Here is a 23,881-nt window from a genome sequence, read left to right on the forward strand (position 1 = left end):
GATTGAAAATTCGCGATCCCCAAAAAATTCGCGATCTCCTCATATGATTGAAAATTCGCGATCCCCAAAAAATTCGCGATCCCCTCATATGATTGAAAATTCGCGATCCCCAAAAAATTCGCGATCCCCTCATATGATTGAAAATTTGCGATCCCCAAAAAATTCGCGATCTTTTTGAATTAAAAATTTTTCTACTCTCGAAATTTTACTTCGATATTTATGTAATTTTCAAGTATAATTTATTTGCCATTTGGGACGTTAATTTCATACGCGAGACAAATTTAAATCGAGCGCATCCTCGAATTACGATTTTTTAAATCAAAATTTAATTGCGAGTTCACTCGCAGAAGATTGAAACGTGTAAACGTAATCTCAATGGTCTTCTGATTCGGTTTTACGTAACACGATGTAATCGCGTTCGTCGAGAATATCTGTGTGGGCCGATGTGTTGTGGAACACATTTGTCTCACATTGTGTTTAACGTTTCGCGTGCGATTGAATTGAGAAGGCAAATTTGTTGGCAATTTATTTAAACTATATCATAGAGACGGACGCGCGAGACGATTGTATCTTTACAAGTAGTGTTGTATTTTATCAATCCCGAGGATCTCTCTGCTCGCTACCTGGCCGTCGAACCCGCCGGAAGAATTGTGCATGGTGCCGTGAGTCGACGAGGTGGAGTTCGGCGGGGATCCGGAATTTCCCACGTGACAGCCCCCGCTGATGCCGCCGCCGCCACCGCCGCCGCCGCCGTTTCCGCCTCCGACCCCAACAATATTGTTATCGCTCCTGTCCATCCTGGAAGGAAGACGTCTTTCCTACCCTTCGTGCGTTCCACTAAGACGATTCTCTCACGAGCCGCTCCCTCGCGCACTTCCGCCGCCGGTCCGCGATCCCTCGTGGAACATCCCTCGCTCCTTCATGAATCGCGACCGGTCACGACGACGTGTCGCAACGCGATCGCATCACACACACGCGACGGATCTCTCTCTCTCTTTCTCTCTCTTTCTCGCGTAAAGATGATTGTTTGAGAATTCCTCAGTTTTTCTTTGTTTTTTTTTTTTCACAGAATAAGCGAACACTCTTGGGATAGGTCAGGTCTCTGATCGCGAGATGAGACTTCGCGGACGTCGCGGAGAGATCGCGCGGAACCGTCGTTTTCTTCTCGTCGCCGCGCGCGCGAATTTTCCTGCCGCCGCCGCGTGCCGTTCTCTCCGCGAGAAACACGACACTCGCTCCCGTTTGCCTTGCTCGGTCACGCTCTTTTCGTTACACCGCCTCGTCGTCGTCGTCGTCGTCGTCGTGCGCGCCTCTTTTTCTCCCCTCGTGCTCGGGAGTGCGATGTAGCGTGAAGCGCTCGATTTCGTTCGGCGACCACGCGGCTCTCTCAGAAGCCGAACACGCTCTCTCGCTCGATAATCTCGGAAGCTCGTTCCTCGCTCTTACTTCTGCGACGATTTACTGCGCACGAAGCTGGAATTTCTTGTTGCCTCTACTCGGCTTCCTCGCCGTTCTCGTTCGCTCTTTTATCGTCTCTCTCGAATTTATTTGTTCTTCGATTGATTTAATTACGCGCGCGTTGCTTCTTGCGCGCAATTTCGGTCACGTTTTTCCGTCCGGATTTTTTTTTTCTATCGAAAAACGAATCAGCAGCTCGTTGCCGCAGATACAAGTCGAATGAAGAACGCTCTTCTTCTTTCTCTCGTCGGATCCTTTTTCCTCGATCGGAAGAAAAGGTCCATCAACCGCATCGAATGCGCATTCCAGTCACGAGACACCCTTCGGATCGGCGTTTTGCCTCTGTTCTCACGAGTCTCTCTCTTTCTCTCTCGACGCGTTTCTTTCATTAACTCGAACTTGTCTCGTCTCACAAAGAAACGTCGGATTCAATGGACGAGAAAGAGAATTTCTTGCCGTCGGACACGTTATTTTTTGAACAAATTCGCGCGAATTTCGCGAAAACTATTATCACGGGGCGATTCTTCTTCGTGTCGCCCCGTGCAACAAGGCGGCTTTTAAGCGCCTGTGTATAATTATATATCGCGACGAGAAACTCTCTCTCGTTGTGTGTATCTTCTCTTCTCTTCCTCACGCGGCACAGAAATACCCGGCGCCCCGCGCCGACCGGAAGCGCATTTCCAAAAACCCGCCTGAAGGCCGTCGGCGCAAAACAGGTTCTGGAGGACCCGCCACGAACGAAATCACCGAGACGAAATCGGGCCTAAACCGGACCGCGATTTAAATCGCCGTGGCGACTCACACTCGCAGGCGACTCCGACGCACAGGAAACGCAATTTCGTTCGGGTGAAAAAAAAAAAACAAAAAACACTCTCGGTGACAATTCAGAAGAGTCGTCCCCTCTCCGCGCGTTCACAAGTTCTCTTCCCTCCAAATAGACTCCGAGATTCAGTCGAGCCAGCACTTTTAAATTCGAAACCACCTCTCGCGATCGATTCGCAATTTAAATCCTCGGAATGATCGATCGATGCGTTTCAGACACCGATCAAGCGTCTCACTGACAACGTCGACGGCAACGTGGAGCGCAACAAAGAGGATTTTTGAATTGCATCACGTTCACTCGCGAGGCGAGTATCCGCGTAATCGGAAAACGAGAAACGAACGGGGGGCCACCAAGTCGAGAAACCACCAACGATCGAAACGCACGCGCGTTTATTCACTCCCACGTTCACGGGCGTGGATGCACGTCGCGTGGGTTATCATCTCTCGAGTGATTCGCGTCGCGCCGCATCTCGTGTGTGTTGCAGCACGCGCGTGTTGCTCACACGTCCTTCGCGTGCGCCGCCGATCCCAGTCGGTGCGCCTGGATCGCGGCTTTTCCCGACGAAGGTCGTTTGCGCACAGGCGAAGAATTGGAATTTCGGAATCTCACTCGCGGATATCAATCGACGTTCGGAGATAGGGACGCGAACGGATTCCCTAATTTTTTTCCAGATCTTCGACGAGAAATGCTCCGCGGCGAGCGAGCGCGATCGCGGTCTCTTGTATCGCCAGATCGACTGGTCGAGGTGGAATCGGCCGAGGACTGCAGCAGGGACGCAGAAGGACGGAGCGGGAGGACGGACGTCGGTGTTTAACACACAAGCGCACGGAGCGCAGGACGAAGAGAGAAAGATTGCGTTGGTGAGTGGTGAGAGAGAGCTAGCGAGAGGAGCGAAGGGTGAAAGGGGAAGATTGGGCTCGAGAGCGTGCCGACACCGGTTTTGCCTGGTCGGTTCGTTTAGTTGGCAAGACTGCGGGTAGAGGTCGGTCCCCAACATCTTGGGACTTGCGTCCGTGTGTGTGTGTGTGTGTGTGTGTATGCGCTCGCGTGAGAGAGCACTTCGTGTGCACGTGCGTGTGTGCGCGCGCGCGCACCGACCAGGCCGCGAGACATTAACTGGAATATGACACACCTTACGCCAGCTGGAATTCTGCTGTCGTATCTGCTTTCCGTGTCTCTATTCTTTGTTCAACGCGGACTCTGGAAGCGACCGCGTTGCTACGACGATCATTCGCGGCGACAATCCGCGCGCTCGCTCGCTCGCGCGCGCGCGCGCGCGTTGGAAACCCGTCCCTTTTAATCCAACTAGCGTATCCAAGATCCACTTTATCATCCCGCGAATGGAATGAAAGTCGGCCTTGAAACGATCAGAAAAACGTCAGCTCGAAGAAATGTGTGTACTCTGACGCCATATGGCTGGTTCAAAGACCGGTCCTCTATGCGCGAGAGAGGACGCGGGATCGAGGAATCGATAGATTTACGAGGTGCCGTCAATGGCACCTCTTCATTCGCGCGCGGGAGAGGTCGGTCGCGAGAGAAAATATCATCCCGCGCTCTTCTCGACATCTCCGATCGCGAACGAAAGTTCTTTCGCGATCGGAAACGGCGGCGCTCGGTCTCTGACTCTGATTCTCGTACGCTTCAGAGCTCGCGCGAACAAAAATTCTCACACAGACCGAGAAGAGATCGCGCCCATTGAAAAGAAAACAAACTTAACGACGGAATATCCGGCGCTTCCTCTGGCAATCCGGATCGGATTGCGCGCTCGGTACGAGCTGCGCTTTCGTACGCGGCTGATGAGAAAAATTGCGCTCGCTTCCCACAGCGCGCGGCTCATTATGTATGAATCTCGTTAAGCCATCAAAACGACGAATCTGGACGAGCGCGCGTAACGGATTTGAAAGGGAAAATCCGACGAGGGGGGAAGGTACCGTGCCACTTTTCGAGCATGTCGGAAACGAGAGAATTGTGCGCGCGAATTCGCCGCGCGAAACCGGGAATGCGAGCGACGTTGTACGTTACCTCGTTCGTTACTTTTTTTTTTTTTTCCGCGCGATTCGCCGACGTGAGGAACGTCGTCGAGTCGGGAAGTCGAGAGAAGTTTCCTTTCTAACGAATTCTCGGACGATTCGAGTGCCGTGCTCTCTCAGAGATTGTTGCATACGGCACAGGAAATTCGACCAAGAATCGAAATCGAGTCTCGTGATCAATCAAATCCGAGTTGAAAAAAAAACACAACTCGTTTGATGCCAGAGAGAGAGAGAGAGAGAGAGAGAGAGAGAGATGTTTCGATCATCTTCAGCCAACCTAAACAACAATTAGAAAAATATTCCATCAAAATCCTGCGCTATCGCGTAACGTCGTGTGTAAAACCGTCGATGACGTTTGACAAGTCGCAAAAAGTCGCAGTCACCGCGCGTGATTCACGTTAAGGATTGAAAAAAAAAAAAATAAAAATAAAAAATAATAAAACGTAGGTCACGGAATCGACGAGACCTCGCGTTGCGAACGGCGAGCGAGCGATCTCGCGATATCGCGCGAGGGAAAATGCGTGCGTCCGCGGGAATGTAAAATACTCGCGCGTAAAACGCCTTCACGTGTTACGTTGCGACGCATGATTCAAGCATTCAGAAAAATGTTGTGCGAGCCGCGCGTCGTATAGCGCATAAGGAAAACCGGATCCTAGAATCGTTATTGATCGGCTGAGAAAATAATTGGTTGCGTAAAATACACATGTCGCGCGTTACATAAAAATGCATGCGCGCACATAGTTACACACACAGTTTGCCTTCCACTTTCGCGCTTAAATTCGCGACGCGCGTAATTTCGTACGGTGGCGGACGAAATACGTGTGACGCGCGCGCAGGAAGTAAAAGTAAAACAATTAAAAATGTTATTATGTGCACCGCGGCGAAATTCGACGAGAGAAATTCGATCATTAATCTTCCGTGGAACGTTCCGGCGCAACGAGTTCGACGACGAAAGGCGCGCATGAAGGCGAGCGCGATGAAAGTGGCGGACGACGGCTGCAACGTGCACGCTCGATTTGAGCCGACGAGCAAACGTCATTCACGAGCAAGAAACTCTTTCGTCAATCTCCCCTCTCGCGCGTTTGTGCGCAAAAAAAGGAAGAAGAAGAAGAAACGGCCTTAGGGAACCGTTTGGGACGAACGATCTTTGAGGACATTTCCTGTGGAATGCGCACCAGGTAGATCTAGGAGGTACCTGACGCGACAAGGTAGCCGCCTCGAACCTGAACGAACGAGAGATGAGGCGACACAAGGGCGTGGTACGTATTTGAAGATCTCTCCCATCTCTTATACCGGGTGCTCTATTCATGATTGAATATTACGTTGGCGAGAAACGCGAGACGTGCCGGTATCTTGATTTGCAATTAAACGTTCCCACGTGCGTTACGTTTCGCTGCGTATTCTCGCAGGTGTGAAATTTTATATTCGACAAAAAAAATAGAAAATCATGTGAAAGATACGTTTGTTATATTTTTTTCGGGGAAAAACATTGACGCAAACATTGACATTTAACATTTAATTTATTTGATAAATTGACAATCTTTTTGTTTTTATTTTCTATGAAAGTGACAAAATTCATAGATGGAAAAAAGTTTTTGCCGCATCATGTGGTCAGCAAGAAAAATATTGAATTTCTTGTTTCATCAACAAAACGTCAGCAAAACAAAACCTTCAAAAAGGTTCAGCGCAAATAGTTTTTTGCTGCTCGTACGGTGACGCATCTTCTTGCTATTTCAAACCTTTTTTTTTCGTGCGCAGTAAATCAAAAATCTAAAAAGCTTTGTCATATTTCTTTCGTGACAGGTTTTCGAATCTCAAAACGGCATTTCATCCAGAATTTAGGTCCCGAGACACGTTGTACATTGTCACAACGACCTACCCACATTTTCACTTGTCCGTTCGTTTACCTGCGCATTTAATGCGATTGGCAACGTGCCGCGGCCCTAATACGGCACTAATACGGTCATCGGTATAGCTAAGCAGTGACGAGAATCACGTCAATAAGTCTTCAGTACTTTTCCCTTCGACTTGGTTTTGTGAATTGTCATGTCCTTTCGATTTATCTCGCAGAAATTTTCTTCTGCGAAAAAGCCGAGAAACAGCCTTTAAATGCCTTTTGCAAAAGATGAAATTTGCAAAAACACATTTAAAAAAAAACTTTATTACAAGTATCGAACATTAAACTCTAGAAATTTATTACTGGTGTGCGGGCAAAATAATATTTATCTCGAGTAATAAAAGCGCTGTTTTCGATCGAAGACAGAAAAACCAAAAGACAGACTTCAAGATGTGTCAAAGAACGATTTTAAGTTTCTGTTTTAGAGACACTTGCTGTCTGGAGAATCAGATTTTACTACTCGAAATCAATATTTCAGCTAGCAATAAATTTCTGCGCACAAGAGAAATTTATTCCTTCCTTGATAATTTACATATCTCTCGCTATCTCTCAATAGAGATGTGAAAAATCTGTCGAAAGTGTGAACAAGGTAAAAGTGCATCGCGCGTTGGAAAGTCGCATTGCAGTCGGGATGCATATTACACCTGTCGACGCCGGATTAGAAACGTTCGTTCTACGACACAGTATCACACTTTCATCTTTTCTCTTGTTTTTTGAATTGTTTTTTTTTTTTTTTTTTGCAGAATAATGAGTAATTACATATCCCCCAACGCACTCTCTCAACATTCACGAATCGTTTTTCCGCTCCTCTCTCGCGTTAATTTTCCTCCTAAAAAGAACAACAGCTTCGCGCGATCTCTTGTTGAAGTTTTTGTTTCATCAGCAAAACGTCCGGATTGCATTAAAAACTATTTTACTCTTGTTTGAGATAAATTAAACATTGATTATTATCACATCGACCATTAGTATAAGGAAATTGACGTTAATAAATCTATTAGAAATCAATTGTTGCAAACGAGCAGGTTTTTCTCGTTTGGAGCACGGTTTGTTCTTTGTGTAATGGCGCATACCGCAAATAGCGGAAGAATGGGAACGTTAGAAAATAGCCGAACACCAGCGTTCGGTATGCTCGACGCTGCCGAGCACGCACGCGCGAGTGTTGTGACATATTCGCGGATGCATCGTTGCGCAAAACCGCGTAGTACAGCTTCGGCTTACCGCAAAAACCTGGTAGATTTACATGAGAATTTACAACTTCGCGCGTTTCGACACCTGTTCTTCCTCGAGAGTGACGTTATATAAACTCGCGAGAATAAATTCAAGGCGACAGCCGTAAATAATTCAAGTCTCACGAACGTCGATTTTTTGAGAAACAATCATCTCGTTACGCTTTGGAAAAATGCGGTCTAGTAACGCGACCGAGTCCTCTAAAGCCGGGTAATCATCGTTTCGTAATAAATATTTATTAGCAGCAGTTGACGTTCCGTCGAGCGAACATCTCCCGCATTAGACACAACGTTTTGTCAATTTTATTTACTGTTAATACTTTTTAACTCAGCAACAATTTATTCGATCGATGTGAGCCAGGTGTGTCCGTGCGAAATATATTTCCTTATTTATTTAAATATATAAATATTGAAAATTTAGGGAACTCGGTTTGCATCACGATGCAAAGTTTCTTAGGAGAATTCTTTTTAATATATATTTAATATTTATATTGATAATATTTAATATTTATATTGATCGAAAATTAATTAGAAGTAAAGTTAAATTTGTTTTAATATATATTTTTTAATATATAGTTTTACTTTTGGACTAATTAATTTTGACGTTTCATTACATTTAATTGCGAACTGATTTTATATTAACGATCAACGTATAAATATTAAAAACAGAATCGAGATAAAAAAAAAATACGTACAAAAGACGATTGATAAGTATCGGAAATGACGCATAGACAGTATCACGCATTGCTGTTGTCGTTGACAAGTTACATCATTCAGAACAAGTGTCACTGGCTCGCACGTGACAACTCGCCAAAGTAAACGTTCTCAATCATTTTTGGCAATGTATCACACTTCACACTTCAGCTGTTGCAATAACCAAAATTTACGAGTTGGGCTTCGAATCGTTGCGTCATTCGTCTTATTCGCCAGATATGGCGATCGTGCGATTTCCATTTTTGTTTTTAAAAAAATGGAAATCGCACGGTGGGAAAGAGGTTTTCGCACACAACTACGTGCGATAATGAGACAACGTTTGAGATATTCGTCTAATATTACTAATAATATTCGTCAGATTACTACTATCGGTCTTTTTTTATGCGTCATTTTGGATACTCATCAATCCTATTTAAAAAGTTCACGATCGCGAAACGCACAACGTTAGTAAACGTTGATTATATTTTACATGTACTGTAATATTAACATTACATTATTAAACAATAGTTTATTATCAAATAATAATATTAATTTAATATTTTATTATTAAATATTTAATAGTTTCTATTATATTGTTAAACACAATATTAAATATTTTTTTATATTTTTTAACTCCCAATTTCTCGTTCAATATTCGAACTACATTCAATAGTGAACCACAGCTTCTGTTTTAATTTTTAATTCTGAAGCTTATTAATTAATTATATTTTTGACATTAATTGACGTCCAACACACATCCACGTGTGTGGTTCCGTGTGATTTTTATTTCTTATTTAGAAATAAATATCGCCAGAGCGTGCTGATTTATGAACCGACTGACTCTATTGCGACCTGATTTCCCGCGATCTTTATTTTCACGTTACCTTGTGTCTGCGTCGATGTCGTCTCGAGTTTCCTGTTCCGAGGAGGAAATCGTCTCTCGGCAGGCGCGCGTCGCGCGTCTTGCTCGCGATTTTCTTTCTCGACGTAATCTTGCGCGATCCTCTGTTCGCCGCGTGTTTTTTCTTCTTCCTGAAAAGTCTGCGAAAAATTTTCATCGTCACTGTCACCGCGCCGAATTAGTGTAATGTAAAATATTTCCGATCGAGGATTAAAATCGGGAGATTCGCCAAACCGAGCGAGCGCAAACTCTTCGATGTACGCGAACGATGAGCGTTAAAATCACTAAACGCACCGCTGCGTTTGAACGAAAGCCTATGGGCAATGCGCACCCGCCATGTGCGACGGGGGCGGCTCATGGCTTATCGTTAGTTAACTGCGCGATACACGCGTCAAATCGGGGTCTGAAATTCTCCTGTGAATTTCTTCCGTGACGTGTCCGATTTAATCGATCGCCGGGAAGCCCCGCGCGTGAAGAGAAGTTTCGGATGAATTTTCACGCTTTTTAGCAAGTGAACAGGAAGGCCAATAGAAACAGACAAGGTATATGTTTTTTTTTTCAATTTTTATTCATTTTTATTAATTTCATACATTGCAAACGTTTCGATCGGAGAACGCGATCTTTTTGTTTGCTCTAACACGTGGCAAATAAATTTCAAAACAGTATTTTTACACGTAGTGTTTTTTTTTCTTCTTATTTGTTTACGCAACAAATTTTGGACAAATGAATGTTTTAGTCACAAAATTACAAGAGACACTGCGCGCGCGATAAATTAACGATAAACGAGAGATTCGACACTTATCTGGTAAAATTATCGAGACGTTTTTCTGACAACTCAAATGCGCGACGTTGGTTTTATCGTGAGGAAGATATTGAACGCGTTCAAAGATCGTGCTGATGCACACCAACAATATTGCCGCTTGAATAATCAATAATGAAATTATCACACGCGCAATTTACTCCAACACCGGCGATAAGACGATATATAATTACTTAATCATGTGCTATGTTGAAATTTGTGCATTTTTGTGCGGCATAAATCCTGATTAACATCGTCACACATACACGAATCTCTTATCTGCGGATTTTGTTTTATTGGAGGAAAATAATTATAATTTTAAATTAAAAAGCATCAAATATATCAGTTTAAATTAAAAACTTAGTTTTTTTTTTTAAACTGAATAATCCAGGAATAGAAGACAGAGACGGATCTTCGATTCGTAATTGGTGAACGTTTTGATTGTTTATTTTAATGACCACCAATCTTCAATCCAATTGTAGTAACATTGAAAAAAAAATGGAATGTTTTCCTGCTGCAATTATTTCATTCAATTATTTCGCGTAATGAACTTTGAATCGCGAGATTCGAATATCACATGTCGCAATAAAACACACACGGCACGTAATTGCTCTGTCATGTACTCAGCTTTTGTTCTCGAATTTACAAATATAACAACGCGTTGTAAATCCTATATTTGGGTAGGTTTAGACAGCTTCAAATGGTTACGTTTTTACAACAGCCAGATAGTATGTTAGCTTATAAAAGATAAGACGAAACTCCGTGTATGTGTGTGTGTGTGTGTTTATAAGCTAGTATTTAATGTGTGAATGCTTGAACGTATGTACGAGTGTATGTACGTACTTTTGAAATGCATGATGAGGCACACAAGGAAATGTCTTCTTAGAATTGATCGACTTGAAGAGGAAGGTGTAATATCTCGTACACTTAGTCAAATGTTTTTGACAAAAATAGCGAGACATTATTTTTATCTCCAACTCTTTGATAATGTTAGAGAGAGCAATAAAATTTTTTCCATTTTTAACAGGCACATTTTTTTTCTCTTATGCGTATGAGAGTAAAAATATAAATATGTATGTGTAATAGATATATATTATATATATAAATGATATATACAACTGTAACATATATTACATTCTTAATAATAATATAATATAATANATAATATATATAATATATATATAATATATATAATATATAATATATAATATATAATATATAATATATTGTAGATTGATCAGAGAAAGTCTTTTATTTTTATATTAAAATTCGTATTAAAATACGAAAAGACTTTCTGACCAATCCAATATATAATTTAGTATAATATAATATACGATAATTTATACATGTGTATAATAATGTATATAATATATACGTGTACATATATAATGTGCGTGCATATATATTCAAGCTCTCTAAAACACCTTCTCTTTATTACGTCGGAAGAAAAAATTATGGAGGTCGCGCTCATAAAGACAAGTGTGGGTAACAAAGAATAATTAATTAAGGACTTCTATTTTTGGCGCGCTCACATTTACAGAGACGTCAGTCTCTGTAAATGACAATGGCGACTAATATGGACCCACTTACTGTGTAATGCAACGAGATATCTCGTCGCTCTCGATGACGCCCATCAGCGAGGCATATATTGACACATTTGTTGCCAACGTACACACACATTAAACACAGTCACTCGTTTTGATTGCGAGTATGTGTTTACGCTTTCTTGTGAAATTATATTTCTATTGTCATTAAGTTGCGAAACGTCAGAGCGATCCGCGATAAAAAGAATCAATGGCGGAGTTTAATATGCGCAATTTATGCATATAATAAGACTTAATTAAGATAAAAACTGATTGATTTTAAGAACCGAGAAAAAAAATCAAAATCGCCTGTCAATGTCGCAGCGTGCTCATGATATTCATTAGTTAAGTATTTTTATAAATTGTATCTTATACGTATGTACACGTTGTATTAAGAGATTACATAAATCGATATCTCATAATTGTGTGTGTGTGTGTGTGTGCGTGTGTATTTTAATTCCTCGAATTATTGAAATTATAAAAGCAAACGATATTCCGAATATAAATGAAAATGTAATGACGACATCAGTGAAGACAATGCAAAATAGCGCGAATTGTGTACGTTAAAGGGAAGCGTGCGCGTGTGTACTCTTTCAGAATTTCCGCACACAAACGTCAAAATATCTTTAACAAAGTGTTTACGTACGTCTGACGAAATTAGGTTGCCGCATTGCGATCCTTAATCGTGTGCCGGGTCTTAATTCTATATTTACCCCTTTTTTCTGTACATTACAAACAAGTAATGATACACGTGTATATATTGACGCGCGCGCGTTCTATTATCTAAATATTTCAATTTGTCTTCTAAATCTATATTTCGATTTATATTTGCTTTTAATTCACTCGTGAAATTAAAATCTTCTATTCTTTCTCTCTTTCTCCCCCCGTTATTACTCGAGAGATTTCGCGTCAAGATCTTTCGTCATGGATTATTTCGCGATTTCGATTATTTCCCATTCTTACAAGTGTTTTTTTTTTTATCGCAACCTTGAATCACAATATTAATACTCGAAGCAAATTTTTTTTTTTTTTTTCGTACGAAACAATCGAGGCTTTCGAATGCACGAATCGGTGGTGCGTGCGATACGCACGAGAAAGTGGGGATGAGGAAGAGGGGATTGTGGAGCGTGTCTTTCTGGAGATGATGCGCAGCGATAAGCACATTATATTGAACATATAAATCGGCGTGATAAGGCCACATTATATCAGTGGGCCAAGGAACGTGCGTGCAACATTTCGTTCGTCGTAGTTTTATCACCGGCCACGGTGATCGGTCGTTTGTCACCAGCTCTCGCGATCTTTCAACCTCTCGCGAACGGTCTTTTGTTTTTTTTTGTTTTGGTGGTTTTTTCCCGAATTGTTGTTGTTCTTCTTGTTCGAGAATGACGGCAACCGCCACAGTGACAGTGCACACGACCGAGACGGCGTCGTCGAAATTGTTTCTGTCGGACAAAATCGAATGCGACAAGCAGGAGAATGTAACAAACGCGCCAGATAACAAAACCATTACTGGCAAGGGAAGAAAACGCTTTCAGTTCTTGGTCGCTCTGTGCGGTAAGAGAAAAAAATATGTAAGATATACAACGCGTTAGTCGACACGTTGTCTCGTAACATACAAGCTATCGATGTGTTATCTTCAAAGAGTGATCGATTTCTTAACATTTCTTGTTTTTTTTTTTCTGTTTGCTTCGCGGAATCAAAATCCTTTCCTATCTCGTCTCATCTTCCTGATACGTTTGTCATTAGAGGAAATCTGCGTCTTCTCGATCAGTCGCGCGGGTTTGCAAAATCTTCAGTTTCAAACAAACGATTAGATACACATGTAGGTGAAGTTTGTTTGAAAAAAAACGAACTTTTGTTTGGTTGAATGAAATGATCAATTAAAACTTGTATAAAAAATAATCTTAGTGACACGCACACACAATAGGAATATTAATATTCGACGTAATAAACGATGCAATAATGTGTACACGAAGAAAAACGTTTTGCTATTATATATATGCCAGCAAGAAAAATTTGTTGAGTTCACTGAATTTTTGGCACAGCACAACGTTTCGGAAAAAAAACTCAATTTTTCTATATAGTAACTAATTTTTGGCTAGCATATATTTTTTTCTTGTGTAGACAACAATAATAAGAAAAATAATATCTACTAATTAAAACTCGATTAGATAATATTGCTTTTTCAACAAACGAATTTTATATCTATTATGTATTAATCGATTTTTATATCAATAAATTTTAATTTTTAACTGTTTTTTTTTTCAGTCTATATCGTATAAGTTTAAGCTTTCAAATTTGCATGTATTATCCAATATTAACCGACAATGTGCGCGCGTGTGTTAATAAGATTGTTCTTAAAGTTTTAATAGATGATTTTATTTATCTGCTAGATACAAATATTCCGATTCTTATCAAAACACAAGCAAAACGTAACGATAAGGTATGTTATACGAGTCGTTGAACTTAAGTGATAATCAAAAAGTACTTCTAGCAATTTTTTTTTTTAAACAAAAAAGCACCCATATAAATTATTTTCGGCCGGTGCAGTAAAATGTGCGTAACGCAAGAGAGAGATATATAGCGGAATTTTATCATTCATTGACGAAATATTTATCCTATCGTTTTTATCAGTGCTATTCCCGTCGCGTAAATCGTTTCGAATCCAATTTACCGGCGACAATAAATGTCTGTGTGTTGTAATCTCATGTCATATATGAAAATTTTGAGTCACATTTGTTCCGAGTTATTTCGATAATTAGGATTAAGGTTTCTCGTTACTTCCGCGGCCATCTTGGATTGATAACGAAGCGAGACAAATATACAAAAGTTTGGCGTATTTCGTGACGTCACGCATTTAATAATCCATTAGTAACAATCAGTCATCGACTCATCAGTTTTGTACGCGATCGTAAATACTCCGCAATTTCAGAAAAATTGACGAGGTAGATCGATAAGAGAAATCACGAAGATCTTTCTCCTTTTGTTTTACACATCATCTGATTTGACGCGGGAAAACATTTGTCTGACAAGTACGTGCCGTTTGTTCGCAGCTGCACTGGGCGGTATGCAGGCCGGCATAACGCTCGGCTGGACGTCGCCGATCTTGCCTTACCTCACGTCGGAAGACTCTTTCCTACCCGAAAAACCGTCCGATACTCAGATCTCGTGGATCTCGTCTCTGTTGGCGCTCGGCGCCATTGTGGGAGCCTTGCCGGCCGGCAAGATCGCCGATCTAATCGGTCGCAAGTGGACCATACTCTTGACGGCCGTACCGTTCACCACGTGCTGGCTCATCCTGCTCACGACCGAGAACGTTTTCGGTCTGTACGTCGCCCGGTTCGTCGGCGGGATCGGCGCCGGAGCGGCGTGCGTCCTCGTGCCGGTCTACATCGGCGAGATCGCTCAGACGTCGATTCGCGGCGCTCTGGGCGCCTTCTTCCCGCTGCTCTTCTCCTCGGGAATCGTGTTCTCCTACGTGATCGGCGCGTACTGTTCCTACGTTGTCTTCAACTTCGCCTGTTGGATCATTCTGCTGCCTTTCGTTCTGGGTGTGTTTTTCATTCCGGAGTCGCCGATGTGGCTGCTGCAACGCGACCGCAAAATCCAGGCCGCCAAGGTCCTGACAATTCTGCGGGGCGAGCACTACGACATCGCGGAGGAGATAACCGTTCTTCAGGACGACGTCGACAGAATGGCGAGCGCGACCGGCGGCTTCAAAGATCTCCTGGGGACCAAGGCCGGACGCAAAGCGGCCGTCACTTGCATTGGTCTCATGAGTTTTCAGCAACTGTGCGGCGTGGACGCGGTTCTCTTCTACACGGTCGACATCTTCGAAGCGGCCAGCAGCTCGATCGATCCTTTCCTGGCGACCATCATTATCGGTATCACCGAAGTTGTGATGACGATATTCGTCGCCGCCGTGATCGATAGGTCAGAGACCACTTTAGCGCAATGATATATTATCGCGAGTAGGTTTTTTCGAAATCAGCGATTTTCAGCACGGAAAAAAGTTTTTTTTTTTCATTATATGGCCATTATAGCAAGAAAATTAAAGTCTACTGGAATTTTTTGTTTTGTCAACCAAAAAGTGCAAAACAAAACTTTCAATAGACTCAACAAAATTTTTCTCATCTTCCTGCTATTCTGGCAAATCTTTTTTCCCGGTGTAGAGTAGATGATAAATGCGTGTCAGTCATTCTCAATACGCAGTAAGATCCGATCGTTTTAAATCTCTTTATTTCAGTGCGTTATTTAAAAGAAACAAATTTTTGCAATAGTCGGGACTTTGGTTCTTTCTTCAGATTCGGTCGGAAGCCGCTTCTGATAATATCCGGCACAATGATGACCGTTTGTCTGGGCGTTCTCGGCTACTATCTGAAGGCCCAGGAGAAGGGAACCGACGTGAGCGACTTCGGTTGGCTGCCGCTTACGAGTCTCGCCTTCTTCAACATCGTCTTCTCGATCGGTTACGGATCCGTGCCGTTCACGGTGATAAGCGAGATCTTCCCGCCCGAGACCAAGGGCGTCGCGAGCAGTATGTCGATTGTGGCGCACTGGAGCTTGGTGTTCGCCGTCACCAAGCTCTTCCCGACAATGGAAAAGCATATGGGCCAGGCGGCTACTTTCTGGACATTCGCGTGCTTCACCGCAGCGTCCGCGGTATTCGCGTACTTTATCGTACCCGAGACGAAAGGAAAGACGTTGCAGGAGATACAGAAGAAGCTCGAGAGAAAACACAAGACGAGAACGGAGTACTCGGTCGAACCGGCCTGAAAATCTTGACGGAAAAGTCGTTTACTATGGCCGATCGTGCTTTTGTCGTGTAACTCCGACAAGAACATCAAGAAATGAAAATTCAAGGACGGCGGCTCGATGAGGAAACGTTCGACGCAGTTCATTGTTTGTATATTTTTATTTCGATCGCGCGTAAAGAACATGTAATTTATATTTTCTGCCACGTTTTTTTTTTTTTTATGGGGTTTGAAATGATACGTCGCACACGAAACTAAATTAAACGTTTGTGATAAAATATAAACGCAAGAAACTTGTTGTCGCTATTATTCTTGTTTTTAATATATATTTCTTGTTTTAATTAACTGTGATATATTATCACATTTAATTAACTGTGATATATTATTCATATATCACAGTTAAAATTAAAAATTATATAATATGGCCAAATTACATATGTCGTCGCGAGAGAGAGAGAGACATGTCTGACTTACATTTCAAACACTCAATTTTGATAATTTCCATCATTGCGCGTTTTCCTCATCTACGACAATGAAAACGCAAAAATCAGCGCGATATGTATTTATTATATTTGTAAATATATATTTTTTTAGTTACGTGAACTTTTCATTTGATTGAAACTGGTAACTAACAACGCAACGTCTTCTGGAACGAGAGCCTGAAGAAGCTGCCAGACACATTTGTCTGCGCTGTTGCAATGATGATTGTTTTTTTTTTTTTTTAAACAACACTTTTACTTAAAGTGTTGTGTCAGTGAACACAACCTGTCACCACGATGACAGCTAGTATATAAGTATTACAAACCATATAACGAAAGGTCAGTGACCTTTACCGAAAGGTCAGTGACCTTTTACGAAAGGTCAATATACATAGACGAAAATGTATATTATTAAAACATTTATTATTATTAACAATAATAATTATTTATTATTTCTTTTTCTGCTTTATTTTTATTATTTTTAAATTAGTATAATTGTTACAATTTTTTTTTGTACTTATACAATAAACCACCCAATAAACGCAATGTCGACAGATGTCAATACATTGCTGTTTTAAATTAAAGCAAAATTATATAACAATAAATAATAACAGTAAGTAAAATTATTTTTACTATTAAATAAGAATAGGATAGGAATTGGCAAGCGTTCAGATTATTGCGCTTGTATTATTTTCTTATTTTTTTCCGTTTGTCCTGTCGTAATTATTTTAAATGCGTCAAATTAGACGACGCTCGTTGAAAGGAGAGGGCAATAGAGACATTCGGAGAAAAATCGGAAACGTTCATTCTGACAAACCGATGCAAACCAGACTTTTGTAATCTATTCATGTCAAACAATTTTGCTCCGTACGCTATTGTCGAATACGTTGTTTGTGAAATGTTACTTGACCTATAAAATTATTATAGAAGCGAAAAACAAATTTGTTACGGACGTGAACCTTTTCTTTATTTGAGAAAAGCGCACCTCTCCTTGCGAATGGAACGATCGTTCACGTAAAGAAATCTCGAAGCAACAGATTCCGTGACGTTTTGTGCACTTTTTCTGCCCAGGTGCACGGCGGACCACGTGATAATTGCCAGGACGATCGAAAATATTATAAGCGACATCGACCACTTAATTAGTCCAAAAGCCATAATTCTAAATTGAATATAATTTTTCTTTTCAACGAAGACACACGTGAAAAAACACGAGTCTTCCACAAATCTGTTTTTATCTGCTCTGTCAAATGTGTCGCACAAACGGAAGTCAGCTGTTGTATGAAACAAAAAATAATTTACTCCCCCCCCCCCCGATGTGAGCGTATTTTTTAATTTTTTAATAAAAGAAATGTAACACACATATACATTTATTCAGAACATTTATATATTTGCGTTCTGTTTGGATTCATAACATACGTAACACACAGAATACATGGGTTTTAACATACACAAATACAAAAATAATACGCGCGTCTTATTTTTCGCTTTGGAACTTTATTTTGCGAAAGATGAGAACATTCCGTCGAAGATGATTTCTTGTTGCTACATTGACATTTGCGATGTTGTTGCGAGACGTAATAAAAAGACCAATGGGATATATATTTCGCACGTCGTCGCTGGCTTTCGCAAATTCGATCTCTCGGGTCTCTTGTTGTTTTTTCTCCTTCCCGGAATCAGGTACATGCCAATCAGGTGGGGATAACGCAAATTTCGATTATTGTAAGTTTGTTACGCGTGGTTACGCTTGTTGCGCGCGACAGGAGTTACTCTACCAAAGAAGTTACTCTCTCAGATCAAACTTCCAGATCTTGTTCGGTCCAATTTCCGACACGTATATAGCGCTGCCGTACGGACACGCAGCAATAGCGTGGGGATTTTCAAAGGACTGGAAAAAAGATTTCTTGTTAAAAATAATAAAAATAAGAATAATAATAGATTTGTTGAGCAGCGCAGTTACGAACAAAAGTTACACAAAATATATTGTATTAAAAATAAATTTAAAGACGTAACAATTACTCATGGGCGAGGCAACAACAACAATTGCCAATTCCAAGTCTAATTAAATCTACAACTACTTTAATCGCGATAAGCATAGCAAGCAAACAGTAAAGAAAATCATAAATTATACAAAAAAACATAGAAGCAATGAGCTAAGATTGTTTTGTTGTATAGATTGTTGGCAAAAATTAATTAATTATTCTTATATACATTAGCATAAAACAGTAATACTTACCGAAGTCTCCGGGCCCCAAACTCCCGTTATATTTCGATGCAAGGGATCGACGATGAAGCCTCTGACTTGAATCTTGCTACCATCTGAGTTTAACGTCGCGCCGTTAACAGCGTAAATGGTACCGTCTTGAGTCATTGAGAGCAAGAAAAAGATTATTTATTCCGTTCGTTTTAAAAGTAATTTTTTTAAGAAATATTACAAAGATGATAAATTACTCACGATACGACGCAATACCGAATATACGGCCGAAAGCCTCGTTACTGATTAAATAAGGAACTGCAGGATCTTGACTCGCTTCAGTATTTGTCTTGTACTCCCTGGCGAAAAAAAAAACGTTATCAAAGTGTCACACGTTTTGTCAAGAATTTGTCGCAATTTAAATGTTTGAAGAATTTTAAACAAATCTGTTATTTTTTAATTCTTATCGCTCTTATTGGTTCCTTCGTACGAGATTCCGCAGAATCCCGCGCAGAAGCGAATAAGAGCAAAGGTCGAAAAAATCGACCAGAGGAAAAACTTTTACTTGAAATTAAATACATGATCGATTATCTGAGAACTACTCGGAAGTAATCAAATTATTTCTGAGAAATTCTGGAAAACAAAAACGTTCCGATTCTTAAACTTAAAAATCTGAAAAAATATTGAAAATAAACTGTGAGAATTTGTAATGAAAATTCTCGGAAAAATTGTGAGAAAATTTTTACCATGGCAGGCACACGATTCTCCAGTGTTCGCGGTCGGCCACGCACACTTGTCTATTCGGCAATACCGTCAGGGCGTGAGGAACGTTTAAAGGAATCCATTCTATATAGAAACATACATTTTATTACAAATAAGTTTTTAAAATAAAAGATACTTATTAATATTTTCTAGATAAAAAAAAATATTTAACATATTAATTATATTTTTTTAATATTAAGCGTTTCAAAATATCAAGTATTTCAAAGATCTTCAAATACTTGTTAATAGTTTTTAGATCTATTTGTTAATATTAACGTCACGGATATCAAACGTGCCTTCGTTAATACTGTATTTAGGATTGCCTTCTTTGTCGAACATTAATATCCTGTGGTTGCAATATCCATCAGCGATCACAATCTCGTTATTCGGCAAAACGGCAACCGCCGTTGGTTGGCAGAAATGCTCCAGGTCGTTTCCGGGCTCGAATTTCTGCCCGAGCGTCATCAATCGATCACCTCCGGATGGCGAAAACTACATAGTTGTTTACGAACACAGTTTTACCCCAGTGGCAAATAATAAGATAGCAAGTCGTCACAGTTTTAACCCCAATCCTGTAAATCCCTGAACTCGTTTCCGAGCGACTTTAGATGAGGAATTATCTTAAAAATTACTTTAGTGGGAAAATTTCTAAATAAAAAATATCAAAACTAATATTTCCTTAGTTTAAAATATTGAATAATGCCTCATGAATTTTTACAAAATTTTTTGCAACGTTGTAATTAAAACAAAATCGCGTCGGACATAAATATCAGGATTCACAGGATTAGAGTTGTGAGTTATGGCATTTGAACTAATGCGAGAGACTCTCCCGTACACACTTTGAACACTTGATGGAGAGCAACGTCGGTCAGCCATATGTTTCTCTGCTTGTCGATGTGGATTCCGTGCGGCAGATAAAACGTATGATTTCCCCAACCGCTAATAATGTCGCCGGTCTTGAAGTCCAGCGTCAACACCGTATTAATTTGAATGGGACCTTTGTATTCCTCTTGATATTCTGCGGCTTCGTTAAAGGTGCTGAAAATACGAAGTGCGTTCCCAAAAAGTGTTACAAAGATAATTCACGTCGACAAATGTACGTAAGAGAGTGTTTTTGAATATAAAAAAAAAAAAAAAAATTTGACGTTAGCAATTTTAAGAAAAGGTCGAATGTATTTGCTCTCACTCGTAACTCCACGTTCGATCGCCGCGATGAAAAATCACGGGATAACCGTCCGGATTCACCGCGACTCCGGAGATCTCGCCGAGATTCTCGGGACTTCGCCAGCAACAATTTTCGACGGGACGTGATGGCTTGGGATCCTGAAAAATTTGATCTCGCGTAACGACGAGTGTGTGATCGCGATAAAAACGACGAACGCAATTAAAAATAATGAATTAAAGAAAAATCTATGTAACAAAATTGTTAAATTGACGTGCGAGAAAAGTTCGTGGGAGAGGCGAGAGGTACGTACGTGTATGTTGAGAGCGATGTACTCGTAGACCGAGATGTCTTTGTTGATGCCACCTCGGTAAGACTCAACACCTTTGAACAATACTATCACAAGAACCGAGAGAAGTCGCGACGGCTGATTAAAGTGTCTATTCGCCATTATTATGTTCTTCTTCTCTTTCGCGAGTGCCTCTCAACTGACGAGGATCCGGACCTCCAGGAGGTTCGAATCAATAGCACGCGCACGCGCTCGTCGAATTCGATGACCAATATGTACAACGTGCCGAAACGAATGCAACAAGTTACGAGGAAAGTCGATCAATCATCACACGAGGCAGACAAAAGAAAGAACACGGTACTTCGAGAGGGTTGTTCAACGCGATTGACGATTTTAACGAGAGTCTGAGGGAAGAAAGTTGTCACACAATTGAATAGCAACCAATCGAAATAAATAAAAAATCGCACTCAGAATTTGTTCAGAATTTAATAACGACTTTGATTAACGATTGCGCATCAGCCGGAAGACTAAAAACAGTTGCGTGTTGAAGATAAAAAAACAAAAAATACAATGAAGCGACGGAACAGCTGTTCCGCACTGTCGCTCGAAATCAACTGTTTCTGGACCAGGGTCACGAGAAAGGACAAATCCGACAGGTGGGACCGTCAATCGATAATCGCGCGCAAGTGTCCTGGGTATCGCTGTTACCTAGGAAAAGTGGGAAGCGACGCTGGAACGTATCCTGGAAACCGACTGACGTCAGAGGCTTTATCCGTCGGCTAATCAATAAAAGTTTCTCGGCGTTCCAGACACACGCACATACGCATCGAAGCGCAGTTTTGTCTTGATGACAATAAAGTCGAGACTGTTTCTGAGGGTTATTTATAAATAAACTATTTCACAAATAAAACTATGTAAAAATAAGGTAACTACAATTAACGAAAAAGAAATGCATGTTATTCGTAAAACAAATTGCACTTGCGCAAAATGAAACAAATTGTCCGGGTGGAAATTTTGCATTATCATAACTTTATTGGTGGATTAATAGAGCGATTTATTTAACACAGTAACTGTAAAATCTTGGCAGCGCAAGTGTCGATGTGCTATATAATTTATATAAATTAATTACTATTGCCCTCTCAGCTCCGACGCATTCCGAACACCGTCGTCTCTTCCAAACTCGATGACCCACGTCCCACGAGCTTCCTCTCTCTCTCTCTCTCTCCGAACATAGCTGCTAATAAAAGGGATGAACACTCTCTCTTGGACACAATTGTGTCTTTAACTGGTGAATAAACGATCCGCGAAAACTCTAACATGTCGTCGGTTTTGATTTTCAATGAGAAAGATTTGATTTCTTCCGCTCGCGTCTCGCACACGTTCCTGCAAAAATAGAATAATATTCGTTTTCACATCAAAAGGAACAAGAGAAGAACAGCAGCTTTGCGACAGATTTTTATTAATTCATTTCGAAAAAAAAAAAAAAGATCTCTCGCGGCAGATCGACACTTACCGGTGTTGCTTATTTGTCCATTTCGAGACTCAGCGACGTCTCCGGTTGAGTCCATATGTAGCCGGTGCGTGTCATGCTGCAGTGCGCGTCGTAATATCGTCCCGGTGCACGGCAATAGGACCATCTCGGGCAGCGACAGCGAAACTTACTGTGGAACTCTTCTTTGCACACTTCGTTCCACCAACAGGTCCTCTGAAATGTGATAAAATCCGTCACGAAAACGATTTTTCTGGGTTTTCTCTCTTTATTTCTCTCACATATAACTGAATTAAAAATCTCCGCTTTGACACTTGATGCGATCGCTCACCTCCGCCAGATAGCCTCTGACACTTTGATCGCTGTAATTTCTCTTAGTGATTATGTGTCTGGCATTCGCCGAGTAAACCCTCGCACACAACGCGAGTATTAACAAGAAGCACAACGCAGCTCTGTCCTGCGTGAGAAAAACAATGTGTACACAATCACGTACTCTCTTCTGAGAGAAGTTCAATCTCGTTTCAACATTATAAAAAAAATTCACAGAAAACTTAGATTTTTCACCACGCGTATTTTTTTCTTTTTTTTCTTTTCGCTTGTCGCGAAATTTTGTGATTTTTACGGAATCGCGATTAAAATTGAAAATTGAAAATTGTACAAATAAATTCTCATTCAACCAAATGTGATTCGAATACTTCCGGATTTAATTTCACGCGAAATCTGATTGAACATTCGCGCGACGTCACGTTGTTGCCGGAAAATCGACGACAAATTTATCATATTATATATTAGTGCATTTTATTAACTTACATTCTCCCTCATTTCCGCCATCTCGGCGTAAACAACAAAACTCTAGCGCGCTCCCAATTCTGTGTTACACGCAAATAGCGCCGAGAGGGTGGCGAGCCCACGCGAGCTGCATTTGCTCGCCGCGGTGTCACTCGCAAAGCATTATCCCTACATGATGCAGTTCCTGAAGAGAAGGAGCCAGTGACGTCGGGCATGCGTACTACTTCCGCTCTGCAGCACATGCTACTGATATCGTTCAGGGTAGGTCAGTCTCTCTCTACTCCGTAGGCGATCGATCGCGCATCACGCAAACTTATACGCGTTTACGACGTGCTGTGAATTGCACGATTTTCTTACTTGAGCAGAAGATCCATCTAACCACATCACGTAAACCTTACTTAAAATATGTTTATAATTTGTATTTATAGAGACAAATGACATACATGTATTGATTATTTCGTTTGCAAAGTAAAATTGCCAGTTTAAAACAGTGAAGTTTTATAGCATCTCTTCGTTATAATCAAAAACTATATTATAAGTATAATATATATTATAT

General features: G+C 41.0%; 3 protein-coding genes across 5 annotated transcripts; 1 reads left to right on the plus strand and 2 right to left on the minus strand.

Moving 5' to 3' along the window:
• Positions 1–754: 754 nt before the first annotated feature.
• LOC109860269 (facilitated trehalose transporter Tret1-like) lies at positions 755–16,843 on the plus strand. 3 transcript variants are annotated; one of them, XR_002250802.1, is made up of 4 exons: positions 12,631–12,964; positions 14,464–15,343; positions 15,715–16,312; positions 16,759–16,843. XR_002250802.1 is itself a non-coding variant. In XM_020439249.1 (3 exons), exons 2-3 carry the CDS (start codon positions 14,478–14,480, stop codon positions 16,184–16,186), a joined length of 1,338 nt encoding a protein of 445 aa, XP_020294838.1. In that variant the 5' UTR covers positions 755–3,141; positions 14,464–14,477; the 3' UTR covers positions 16,187–16,761. The 3 variants fall into 3 exon arrangements, 2 of the variants coding, with proteins under 2 accessions (XP_020294838.1, XP_020294837.1); XM_020439249.1 differs by lacking the exon at positions 12,631–12,964 and adding an exon at positions 755–3,141 and having other exon boundaries at positions 15,715–16,761; XM_020439248.1 differs by having other exon boundaries at positions 15,715–16,761.
• Positions 16,373–21,650, minus strand: LOC109860270 (peptidyl-alpha-hydroxyglycine alpha-amidating lyase 2-like). The gene is made up of 8 exons (XM_020439250.1): positions 21,072–21,650; positions 20,783–20,919; positions 20,436–20,634; positions 19,893–20,088; positions 19,581–19,680; positions 19,096–19,193; positions 18,877–19,001; positions 16,373–18,528 (listed from the first exon to the last, which is right to left on the minus strand). The coding sequence occupies exons 1-8, from the start codon at positions 21,207–21,209 to the stop codon at positions 18,424–18,426; spliced, it is 1,098 nt and encodes a 365-aa protein (XP_020294839.1). The 5' UTR covers positions 21,210–21,650; the 3' UTR covers positions 16,373–18,423.
• A 411-nt stretch (positions 21,651–22,061) lies between these two features.
• Positions 22,062–23,490, minus strand: LOC109860271. The gene is made up of 4 exons (XM_020439252.1): positions 23,347–23,490; positions 22,868–22,993; positions 22,561–22,752; positions 22,062–22,430 (listed from the first exon to the last, which is right to left on the minus strand). The coding sequence occupies exons 1-3, from the start codon at positions 23,365–23,367 to the stop codon at positions 22,570–22,572; spliced, it is 330 nt and encodes a 109-aa protein (XP_020294841.1). The 5' UTR covers positions 23,368–23,490; the 3' UTR covers positions 22,062–22,430; positions 22,561–22,569.
• Positions 23,491–23,881: the final 391 nt, after the last annotated feature.

Source organism: Pseudomyrmex gracilis, unplaced genomic scaffold, assembly GCF_002006095.1.
Source record: "Pseudomyrmex gracilis isolate BER0280 unplaced genomic scaffold, ASM200609v1 scaffold_357, whole genome shotgun sequence".
Taxonomy (NCBI): domain Eukaryota; kingdom Metazoa; phylum Arthropoda; class Insecta; order Hymenoptera; family Formicidae; genus Pseudomyrmex; species Pseudomyrmex gracilis.